The sequence below is a fragment of the Uranotaenia lowii genome, chromosome 3 (assembly GCF_029784155.1).
Source record: "Uranotaenia lowii strain MFRU-FL chromosome 3, ASM2978415v1, whole genome shotgun sequence".
In the NCBI taxonomy this organism is placed as follows: Eukaryota; Metazoa; Arthropoda; class Insecta; order Diptera; family Culicidae; genus Uranotaenia; species Uranotaenia lowii.
The window spans coordinates 132132521-132144898 of NC_073693.1; the positions used below are offsets into that span (position 1 = coordinate 132132521).

Genomic DNA, 12378 nt, shown 5'->3' on the forward strand with positions numbered 1-12378 from the left:
TGGGTAGCCCATCACACCAGCCTTCAGTGATCGGAGAGCCTTCGCTCGGTGTTGTCTTATCGTTGGATCTCCACCATGGATATTGAGTTCAGTATCAGTGGTGTGATCTACAAAAGTAAGAATAAAAATAAAGTTTAAAGCTCGAAAAATTACTAGGCTTTTTTACCATTCGAAAATTTCAGTCAATGCTCAAACCGTGCCAATCGAGACAACCTTGATCACATTCATTCGTGATTATGCTCAGCTCAAAGGAACCAAATTTATGTGCCTCGAGGGTGGTTGTGGAGCATGTGTCGTAAATCTCACAGAAGTGAATCCGGTGACAAATGAAATCATCACAAAATCAGTGAATTCGGTAAAAGAATTTTGAAAACGTTAAGAATCGTGTTTAATTTGATTTTTTTTTTTCATTTTCTATTAGTGTCTGCTTCCAGTATACGCTTGTCATGGCCGAGATATTCTGACAGGAGAAGGAATCGGTTGTAAAAAGTCTGGATATCACCCTGTCCAAAAACGTTTGGCAGCATTCAATGGATCTCAATGTGGGTTCTGTTCTACTGGTATGGTAATGTCCATGTATAGTATGCTGGAGGCCAATAAAGGTTCAGTTACCATGCAAGAGGTGGAAAATGCTCTCGACGGAAACATTTGCCGATGCACCGGTTATCGTCCGATCTTGGACGCATTTAAATCGTTCGCCACAGACGTCGGTGAAAATGTGAAACGTTTGTGTACGGACATTGAGGAGCTGAGCGTTGATGATTGCCTGGGAAAGGCTTGTAACACCGTATGCTCCAATGCATCCAAAGTAAACATGGATCCAAAACAGATTCTTCATATACCGTGCAAAAGCAACAAAGTTTGGTACAAGGTTTCGACAGTTAATCAAGTATTCGAAATATTTAATTCGATCAAATCACGTCCTTACATGCTTGTGGCCGGAAATACCGCTCATGGAGTCTACAGACAAAACGGACATCTGGAAGTGTTCATCGATATCAATTCGGTCGATGAACTCCATCGACGATCGATTGGACCGGAGCTTGTCGTTGGAGGCAATGTGACAATACATGATTGTATAACTTTTTTGGAAAATGTCTCGAGAGAAAGTATCAACTTTCAATATTTGAAAAATTTCACCGAACACTTGAGACTCGTAGCAAATCAACCGGTTAGGAACATTGGAACTCTTGCAGGGAATCTGATGATCAAGCATCAGCATCCAGAATTTCTATCGGATATTTTTCTGCTCCTGGAGACTGTTGAAGCCAAAGTGGAAATAGGTTAGTGTTATGGTTTTTATGTGCTAAACTAAGTATACCAGACCAAGAATTTTTGTCTGTCTTACAGCTTCGGAGAATACCAACGAGACAGTTTCTCCTCAACATTTCCTCAAAATGAATATGAACAAGAAAATGCTGCGCAAAATGATTCTGCCAGCGATGCCGCCTCAAAGCACGTTTTTCAGATTATATAAAATAATGCCGGTCGCACAAAATTCTCAAGCACATGTAAATGCCGGATTCCTGCTTCAATTTTCCAGGTCTAGAACTATATTGGACAATATGCTTTGGTGGGATCAATCCTTCGTTTACTCACGCTTCTAGAACGGAAAACTATCTTGTAGGAAAATCACCTTTCTCCAACGAAGTGCTGCACGAAGCTTTAGAAACACTTTTGTCAGAACTTCAACCGGATAACGCTCTTCAAGAGCCCTCACCTTTATACCGTAAAAAGTTGGCAGCATCTCTCCTGTACAAATTTCTGCTCAACATAGCTCCAAAACAGGAGATTACACTAAATCTAAAGTACCAATCAGGAGGATTTGCCTTGGATCGAGCACTTTCCAGTGGCAAGCTGGGTTACGATACCTACCCTACGAAATGGCCGCTTACACAGAACATTGCTAAGGTAGAAGGATTGCTGCAGACATCCGGTGAGGCGGAATATATCAACGATATGCCGAAGAGACCCAACGAGCTGTATGCTGCTTTTGTTCTGGCTACCCAGATTCGTAGTCGAATTACAATTATTGATGCCACCGAAGCTTTGGTAAGGGACTTTCTTTTTATCAATCTACGATTGTCTCCTGATGCCTTCAAGGCCATTTGAGTATTTTGTATGCCATAGAATTTAGAGGGTAATTACTTTTCGGATCATTCAGAATGGTCATTCAGAAAAATGTTGAAGAAAATTTTGTACATGAACGTTTTATCTGAGTTTACATTTTAGAAAACCAAAGGAGTGATAGCATTCTATTCTGCAAAGAACATACCCGGTATCAACAACTTCATGCCAATTGATCTCGGAACACCGAACGTGGAGGAAATATTCTGTAGCGGAGAGGTTACATACCATGGGCAACCAGTTGGAGTCATCATTGCAGAGTCCTTTGAAATCGCGAACCAAGCTACAAAGTTAGTCAAAATTTGTTACGAATGCATATGTATGTATTAGGTACCATAATAGTAAAAAAAAAATGATCGCCTTACTTATCGATTGTTTTCTACTCTGCTAAGCTTTGGAATCAGTTTTTACCAATGCGAAGGATGTAGTGACAAATGGAATCTCTGATCGTATCACCAACCAAGGATTTGATCGATACGGATCACAGTTCAGCACAGCTGCCGAGGGACCCATCAAAATTCAAGGGCATCTCGATCTACGCGGTCAGTACCATTATACCTTGGAAACGCAGACGTGTTTCTGTGTCCCAACAGAAGACGGCATGGAAGTTTATAGTGCTACGCAACATCCAAACATTGTTCATGCAGCTCTACATCAAGCTCTGAATGTGCCACAAAATAGTATCCACTTGATTGTGAAACGTGTTGGCGGAGCTTATGGAGCAAAGTCTTCTCGACCATCTCTGGTGGCTTGTGCGTGTGCGATTGCAGCCCTTCTGACCAGAAGACCCGTTCGAATGGTTCTTCCCATGGAGACCAATATGTCTGCGATCGGAAAAAGAATTGGTTCTTACAGCGAGTATGAAGTCTATGTGGATAAGTCTGGGAAGATCAATAAATTAAACCATAAGTTTACTCATGACGGAGGTATCATATACAACGAGCTGTTAGCGTATCTTACTACCGACATGTTCAGGAGCGCCTACGTTACCGATCGCACCGATACGCCAACCAATACGTGGTGTCGTTGTCCTGGATCATCCGAGGGTATTGCCATGATTGAAAACATTATGGAACATATTGCTCATATGACAGGTAAAGACCCTATTGAAGTGCGACTCCAAAACATGACTAAAGATTCAAAACTACGACAAATGCTTCCCAGCTTCCGAAAGGATATAGACTTCGACGAACGGAAAAAGGCTGTGGACAAGTTCAATATCCAAAACCGGTGGCACAAACGAGGGATAGCCATCATTTGTATGGAATATCCGATGGAGTACTCAGGCACTATGAATGCTTTGGTATCGATTTTTCACACCGATGGCACGATTGGGATAACTCATTCGGGTGTTGAGATGGGTCAGGGCATCAATACAAAAGTGATACAGGTGGCTGCGAGGACCTTGGGGTTGCCGATTGACATGATTTCCGTGAAACCCACTTCTAGTGTGACCTCTCCCAACTGTACGGCAACTGTTCATAGTCGAGGCAGCGAAACTGTGGCATATGTGAGTATTCAAGTATTGTAGTGGTAATGTGTAGAATCGTGGGACTGTCATCGCCTACTCTTTTACAGGCCGTTCAACGATGCTGCGAAATGTTGATGGAACGCTTGCGGCCATACCGTGAACAAAATCCTCAGGGTTCGTGGCAAGACGTCTTAAACCAAGCCTTTTTGGCAAACGTCGATCTAACGGCTCTCTACGGCTATGCTCCGTTCGATCTTGAAGGCTACGTCATATTTGCTACGGCCTGTGCCGAAGTTGAAGTAGATATCCTAACAGGACATTTGCAAGTCTCAAGAGTTGATATTCTCCAAGACGTCGGAGAAAGTATGAGTCCCGGAATCGATATCGGTCAGGTTGAAGGTTCATTCATCATGGGACTCGGTTATTATTTGACCGAGGCGTTAATCTACGATCCTTCGAGTGGAGCCTTGGTGAACAACCGTTCCTGGAACTATAAGGTACCGGGAACGAAGGATATCCCTGTCGATTTCAGAATAAAGTTTTTGAAGAACAGCTCAAATAAGGCCGGTGTTTTGGGTTCTAAAGCCACGGGTGAACCATCGTTCTGTATGAGCCCTGTACTCACTTATGCCCTCCGATATGCACTGAGATCAGCAAGGAAAGATGCTGGGTTGCCCGATGAATGGATTCCCATTGGTTTGTTTCCTATCACTACATATTTATAAAAATACAACTGAATAAATATTTTTAATCTTCAGGAACTGGAACAACTTCCGAAAAAATATTTTTGATGGCTGGAAATAGTATAGCTGATTACAAATTCTACTGAAGGTAGGAACTCCTTGGTAAAATTAGTTTTTTTAGATTCATTTTTATTTACATTTAAAAGTTCGTTCTTTTTACAGAGATGCAATGGTATTGATAGAACATGCAAATATAAACTTCTTATCATACATTCACATTGATTCAAAGGCGACTATCCAAGATCGTTCCCGGGCTGGCCAGAGCCTCTTTACGTTCCTGGATGGCATTGCATAATTTTCTGTACGGCCCTAGTGGAAGACCCAGTGACTTGATGTCACTTTCCGTGAGGAGCATCAGTGTTTCCATATCTATTTCGTTCTTTTGGAATCTGTAAAAAATAAAACAACCAATAAAAAATCATACAATCTAAGCCCTAAAAACCGTTCCAAAAGTCTTACGTCGGATAGTAATCTTCGAGCTTGAAGGCTGCCAGGAATCGCAACACCGCCAGCGATTCGTTTTCCTCGTTGTCTGAACTGTCCTCGTCCGTGTCCGAGTCCGATATGACCAGCTGAGATCGGGGTTTAATGGGTCCGTTTTTGGGTAGAGGTTTTCCGGACCGACCACCACCGTCCGATGATTCGTTTGCTGACTGGTCGTTGTTGCCCAGCTGGGCAAGTACCGTCGAAACGGATCGACTGGAATACAAAGAAAAATTAATAAGATAGTTGAGAAAGATTTCAGATACTAAAATAAGTAAAATAGATAATTTTTATATCAAAAGTGTATTTTCAATCAATCAAATCTCTACTAGTTCCACCGATTTCCCCGCTAATTTCAAATGGAAATGGTTCTGTTTACCATGAAAAATAATCACAAAAAAGGTGGTGTTGCGAAAATGTGCACTTTTCGATGGATGAGCCTTCCAAAATTGCCAATAAAATACACTAAATGCTTTCTATAGGGCTTCAGAAACTTCTAAACTCATCATAATGTATGAGATAATTGTAGATCGTGACTTCTTACAACTTTGTTTCAAAGACAGCGAACAATTTCATCCATTCTACAACGTGTCAGGCTCAAAAAACTGTTTTCTCAAGAGATTTTTTTTGCTTTGACTGTAACACCTGAGGGTGATGTGATAGGACTTTGACGTACCGTCAACTGGGGCAACATGCAACAATTTTCAACTTCAATAGCTTCTAAAAAACTTATGTTCACAGTTAATCATATTCTTTATGCATCAAAAGTTTTAAGGATGCTGGGGCATCAAATTGGCGTAGTTAAAAAAATTATTGGTTTCCTCAGTTATTTTTAATTTTCTAAAAACATGCGATTTTCACACTCCTTAGAAAATGGGGTAACTTGCAACAAACTTTGTTTTTAATGAAAAAGCTTATGAACACGTACGAAAATTCATAGTTTTTAATATATTTGCGATGCTTTAAAGACCATTACGCATGATAACACCAATTGCAGTAGTTTTTGGGTCTGTAAAAACAAATTTTCACATTTTTTCTGAAATTAAGGATGCTGCATACATTTAGGGGTTAAATAATACTACGAAAAATTCGACAAACTGAAATCATAAAAATAAATGCTTGGATGAATGAAATTTAAATGTTTACAAACGCGTGATGCAAAACATTCATATTCCAGCACATGGAAACGAGATTTACAAGGTATTTCTTTGATTTGCATTTTGTTGCATTTAACCCCAGACACCTAACTGAATTTTAAAAATATTCATTTAAAAAAATTGGGTGATTGTTCGAAAAATATTCTTACACCAACAATGTTGGTATAACATGAGGAAACCTGTAAAAAGTTTGTAGGTAATTTTATCAAGCCGATCCGTCATACTGGGTAAAGTTTTTTCGGCATCAAAAAATGTTAAAATTTGTACATTTATTGCTCGATTTTTCAAATTTTACATAAAAATAAAAAACTCAAGACAACTAGCTTAAGATGCGAGAAATTATGTCATCATCATTTTGTTATCATTAAAAGATAACTTTATTACAATATATTAAATTAAAAATTGATTCAATGTAGTGTTATATAAATGATGCATCGAACCCCGCTGTTGCATGATGCCCCGTTTGACGGTATTCAACAAACTTATGTATTTTGATCAGATAAACAACTTCGTCGGCCTTATTGTGAAAAACAAAAAAGCATTTTTATCTCGCTACCGGTGGACCCTTCGGCAAAACTTTTGATACTAGAATATGATCCATATAAAACTGAACAATGTTGCTCAAGACATTAAATGTCTATCTCTTCATCCCTGGGCGCTAGTAATTTTGTACAGCTAGAATGATGTTCTGCACCACTGTGCATTGCATTGATTTAACGTGCTTCAAGAACAGTTAACTGAATCCAAATCTTACTGTAATGCTAAGAACATTACAGTTATTCAGTATTGTCTTATATCTATATATATAAAAAGCAATTTCGGTGGGTTTGTTTGTTAGTTAGTTTGTTTGTTTGTCCTCTATAGACTCAGCCGTCTTAAGAGCTAGAGGTCTGAAATTTGGCATGGATGCTCATTAAGACCAGGAATGATGAAAAATGTTTTCAGATTTTCGGATGACCCCTTCTGAAGGGGGTCGTCCATACAAGGCAAATATTGTTTCCGCGATATTGACGTGGTTTTTTGTCGGATTGTGATGAAAATTTGCACGTAAGTGTTTTGAAAGACGAGCAATCGAGTTAAGGTATCAAATATTGTGCAAGGGGTCATCCAAAGGGGTCTTCCATATTAACTGTTCGATGTTTTTGCGATATTGACGTTATTATACATCGTATTAAGCTGAAAATTGGTACACGATAGTTTTGAATAACGAGCAATCGATTCGAAGTATCAAATTTAGTGTAAGGGGCCGGCAAAAGGGGTCATCCGTATTAACTTTTCAGTATTTTAGTTACATTGACATCGGATTGGGATGAAATTTGCACATAGGAGTTATTAGAGGCAAACAATCGATTTCACTTATCAAAATTTATGTCAAGGGTCTGCCAAAGGGGTCGTCCATATTAACTATTCACTGTTTTTTTTTGCGAAATTCCCGTTATTATACATCGGATTCAGATGAAAATTGGTACACGTTAGTTTTCAGGGACGAGCAATCGATTTCAGATGTTATTTTTTTCGCCAGGGGTCAACGAAAGGGGTCATCCATATTAATTAATTTCTCACTGTTTTTAGCAATATTGACGTTATTATGCAATGGATTGGTTTGAAAACTTGCACACTAGAGCCACCGAAAGGGGTTTAAACTTTTGGCAATAATTGCGTTGTTATGCAACGGTCGAAACGGGAGTTGGGGCTGTCAATTGATTTATGATTTCAATATTTGTATAAAGCGAAAAAACGGGATCATCGATATTAACTGTTAATGTTTTTTTTTTGCATTAACTGTTAAATTTATTTTTGTAATAATTTGGTGAGTTTATATCGCATAGGCACGGAAATTCATATATGGGGATTTTTTGGTCAATTGGTCAATTGATTCATGTTTTCAAATTTAGTAGCAGACGACATAAAAAGTGATCTTCCAACATTTTTGCTATTTTTGCTTAACAATGATTTCGGAAGTGCATCTGGAAAATGCTTGGTAATTGACTTTCATACAAACTGTTCATAACATATTCCAAGTTTTCGGCAGACACGAATGCCACAGGGATGGTAAAGTGTCGTAAATAAAAAAAAATATTCCAAGTTGAAAGCGAAACGGAGTTCGTATGGGATCAGCTAGTAATCTATAAATTATGCTGCATGATTTGAGAAAAAAATGCGAATTTGAAAGATTTTCTGTGTTGAACTAATTAATTCAAATTAAAGTTTAAGTTTGATATTTTCTAGTGTAAGTCAGTGAACTATGTAAATATTTTCAAAGAAAAAAAGGGCATTTGAGGAAAAAGCGGGACGGCGGGACATTCAACAAAAAAGCGGGACGGATGGTAACTCTAGTTTAAGGCATGAATGATAAGTTTGATAAATTCTTGAAAAATTCGAAAAATTTGCAACACTATAAATCAAACTGTAGAAGATAAAAACTGTTTAACCTTTTGTATTCGAGATTTTTAAAATTTTTGATCTAAAAAAAATCAATTTTTCGATTTTGGACAATGAAGATTGTATGCAAGTTTGTTGCATGCAAGCTTTTATTTAATTTATTGAAAATTTTGATTATTTTTTATTCGAGGTGTTCCAACTCCAAGTGACAAAAGAATGAAATCTGACAAAAATGTTAGAAAAGCACAAAATAGGTTCTAAATTATGCCCTTATAAAGATTCGCACCGTAATCGATTGGTTAGTATTGATACAATGTTTTGGTGAGTTCAGATCTACCTTCATAGTCGAAGGTGTCCAATTTTTATACCTTTTACAAATTTCCCGGTTTATCTGATGATTTTAATTTAATTTAGGGAAAATATGTGATATAATTCAACACAGTGATAATGCAAGGAATATTTAAATAACGCAGTGCCAAGGCAACCGTGCTCTAGAATTGGTAAAGGCTGCGACGTCACAATCACGAAAAATCTATCAATTTTCATGGAAACTTGCCTTTTTCGTAGATAGCTCGAAGAATATGCTGAAAATTTTCTACCTTGATAGCATGTTAAGTTTAAGCTCCTTATTACAAAAAGTAATAAAAAAACATTTTTTTTTCAGCAAAACCACAATTTTTATTGGTGTTTTAGTAAACTGAGTTTAAAATCTTTAATTGATGTGAATTGTTCTACGTAAGAATGGCCCGACTCTCACGGAAACCGGGAGACAAAAATAATAAGCGCCACCCCCGAATATGACGGCAGTAATGCAACTTAAAAACAGCGAACACTGTTAGCAGTCAAAACTTATGTTTTGTAGTTTTTATCACACGATGGAGAAATTGTGCCAGAAATCAGGGTGTGCATTATTTCATGCGCAGCGCACAAAATGATGCTGCGTACTTCATAACTGTGGATGTTGACTTTTATGCGACGCGACATGTCAAAACATAGTTTCATTCTGTGAACTCGCAGTTAACATATTGTGGACCAAATACGAGATGGTTATCTCGTATTTCGTTTTTGGCCTGTTGAGATTTTAAGTAAACCTCATGTTTATCAAATGAACAATGAAATAATCTTCTTTATAATTAATACGGCACTTGAAGTAACTTAAAATACCAAATTTGTAGTTTTTCTTCAGTAGTTTATATCATATCGCGCTTTGAATTTCGGATTTCTCTAACTGATTTCTTTGCGATCCTTCATGACTTTTTTATTTTTCGTTAAAAATCATTTTAAACAGTTGCAAATGATGTGTACATCAAGAAAAAAAATTAAAATAAAATACGATTTCTCACTTTTTCCATACATTAATTGTTGCAAATTTGTTGCTTTATGAAACAAAGGGTTAATGTTTTAAGCTAAGTTTTATTTTTAATATTCGTTAACGTGTTGAATTGCTATGAACAAATTTAATAGAGTTTATGACGAAAAGCTTTTCCAGGAAGAAATTATTATTGTAAATTTCTCAAATAGTTTTTTCTCAAATTATGATTATCCATATAAAGTTGCGTTCAAAAAAGAATGAAATCGCGTGAAGCTGAAATTTTAAGTCTTCACAATGACGGGAATCAAAGATACAGCTGTTTCCGTAAAAATGGATATTTGGAGTTGCTTCACTAAATTGTCTGTATCTTTGACAGTTTTTATTGAAAAATCTTGAAATTTGTCTAAAGATGTAAAAATGTTTGAACTAATACCTGGCCAAGTTTGGTCAAAATCGATGAACGTGATCAAAAATGGTGCTAAGTTGAAGATGAGGTTCATTATCGCCCAAAAGACGATTTCAATCTTTTTTGGACGGATGTTTGTATGGAAAACATCGTAATCCATGTATTGTTGGATTTTTCTTTCACAAAACCCAAATTTATCACAAAGAATGTTATAAAATGTTAAAAACTTCATTCGTGCTTTGTTTCGAAAGAGAAAATGTTTCAACAGGGTTAAATATAAGAAGAACAGAGTTTCAGAAATGACCAGCCAATTATACCGATAAACAAATTTGATCCACAATTAAAGCGAATATTCTATTCGCTCATGTGTTACAATACTACCTCTGTTGGAACAATTTCTATTTCTTATCAAAACAAGAATGATGTTCCTATAAATTTACAACATTTTTTGTAATACATGTTGGTTTGTGAAAAAAGACGAAGGATACATAGATTACGATGTTTTCCATACAAACATCCGTCCAAAAAAGAATGAAATCGTCTGCTGGGCGGAAATGAACCTCATATTCAACCCGGCACCATTTTTGATCACGTTCATCAATTTTGACGAAACTTGGTCAGGTATTAGATCAAACATTTTACATCTTTAGACCAAATTTCAAGATTTTTCAATGAAAATTGTCAAAGATACAGCAAATTCAGTGAAGCAACTCCAAATATCCCTTTTTTACGGGAATAGCTGTATCTTTGATTCCCGTCATTGTGAAGACTTCAAATTTTGTCGAGTGTTAGTTGGATAGTTTAATTAGATTGTGTGAATTTTTCATGAAAAAAATATAAACCGAGAGAGAAATGGCAGCTTGTCAAAGTTGGAAGTGAGTGCGCAGCTTCACGTGATTTCATTCTTTTTTGAACGCAACTGTAAGTACAAGATTTTTATTTTTGTTGAGATTCATTATCAACTTGATAACTTTTCGAACGTAAATGTTTGTATCATCATATTTACTTATTAAATTTAAGCTTTTTCACGATTGAGAAATCTGATTGCGAGTTGCTCAATTCAACGAGACAGTTGCATATTTTTCTTCAAAATTGCAAAGTTTTATATATAAAATGATTTAAAAAAAATCAGAGTATAACTTGAATTAAACGTCATTTGTCATACACGTTACAATCAATAAACACAATTTGTGAGAAATGTTGACCTTTTCCGTCAGTAGAGTGTGCTGTTGTTTGTAAAAAGAAATGTCTGTTACAGGGGCGGTCCTAGAGTCGGCTCTTGGGGGGGGTGATTTTCCAATTTTCAAAAATCAGTCAATATAAAGGAACGTTAATATCTGGTGAAAAAAACTATCATTTGAGTGAGCGGAAGGAGAAGGGAGAGGTTGCGGGGGGAGGGGGTGGTTGGAGGGCTATCCTTTTATAAAACAACCAGTGAATCTATAATAACCACTGCGGAAAAATGTTGATATTTTTTTTTTATTTGTAGGTAGTTATATCTGGTATTTTAGAATTGTCACTTTAAGAGCTCTTTTAAAAATTTCTCGTTATAAATGAAATTTTTCCAATGAAAATAATACACACGTTGTTGAGAGATGACACGTAGAAAAAATATTCAAGTTATTTTAATTTTTTTCCTGAGCTTCTAAATATTAGCGATCTGGTATTTTATAATTTATCGGAAGTATTTTAGTTTTCACCGATATGCCCGATAAACAAATAAACAAACATAACTAACGGGCATTGAATTCTTCATTGGAGTATTTTACTGAATCGTGATTTGGAAATTTAGTATTATAATTTTCAAATTTGGAAACACAATATATAAAATCAAGACTTTAAATATACACTAAGTAGAAAAAACGATTATCAAAATCAGATTCTAAATTCTGGAACCGAATTTTATTTTATTTGCTCTTGAATTTAAAGTTTTCATTCAAAATTTTCAATTTTAATTGTATAACAACAAATAAATTATAAAGAAAAGTGATATATCTTTGTTCACCTTCACATAATTACCAATTTTTTAAACAATTTTGAATTATAAAGCAAATTATGAAATAAAGGGTTAATTCTGATTGTTAATATTCTTCTTTAACAGTCTCATTAATTAGCAATTGAAATAGCCAAGCTTTCAGATTAAGAATATCAAACCTTAAGCTAAATTTTAAATTAAAATTTCAATATTGTTGTGTAGATGAGCTGAAAGGAGTATCGGTGACATAATTGGTGTAGATCTTGAAAGTGAGTGTTGGTTAAAAATCAATAACAGATCCTCTGACTGTTTTGCATGATAA

General features: G+C 36.2%; 2 protein-coding genes across 4 annotated transcripts in view; one reads left to right on the plus strand and one right to left on the minus strand.

The window, feature by feature from the left end:
* The first annotated feature begins 37 nt into the window (after positions 1–37).
* LOC129756207 (xanthine dehydrogenase/oxidase-like) lies at positions 38–5060 on the plus strand. Its single transcript, XM_055753013.1, is given in 10 exon segments — positions 38–115; positions 183–355; positions 422–1283; positions 1351–1561; positions 1563–2052; positions 2233–2446; positions 2520–3637; positions 3706–4294; positions 4357–4429; positions 4504–5060. Coding segments are annotated over 9 exon segments (3768 nt in total). The 5' UTR covers positions 38–75; the 3' UTR covers positions 4428–4429; positions 4504–5060.
* LOC129756208 (pre-mRNA splicing regulator USH1G) overlaps positions 4450–12378 on the minus strand; it is a 41245-nt gene continuing 33316 nt past the window's right edge. For all 3 annotated transcript variants that reach the window (XM_055753015.1, XM_055753016.1, XM_055753014.1), the window contains exons 7-8: positions 4801–5040; positions 4450–4730 (exon numbers count right to left, since the gene is read on the minus strand). In XM_055753015.1, coding sequence (XP_055608990.1) covers positions 4565–4730; positions 4801–5040 — 406 coding nt within the window. In that variant the 3' untranslated portion in view covers positions 4450–4564. The remainder of the gene's footprint in view (positions 4731–4800; positions 5041–12378) is intronic.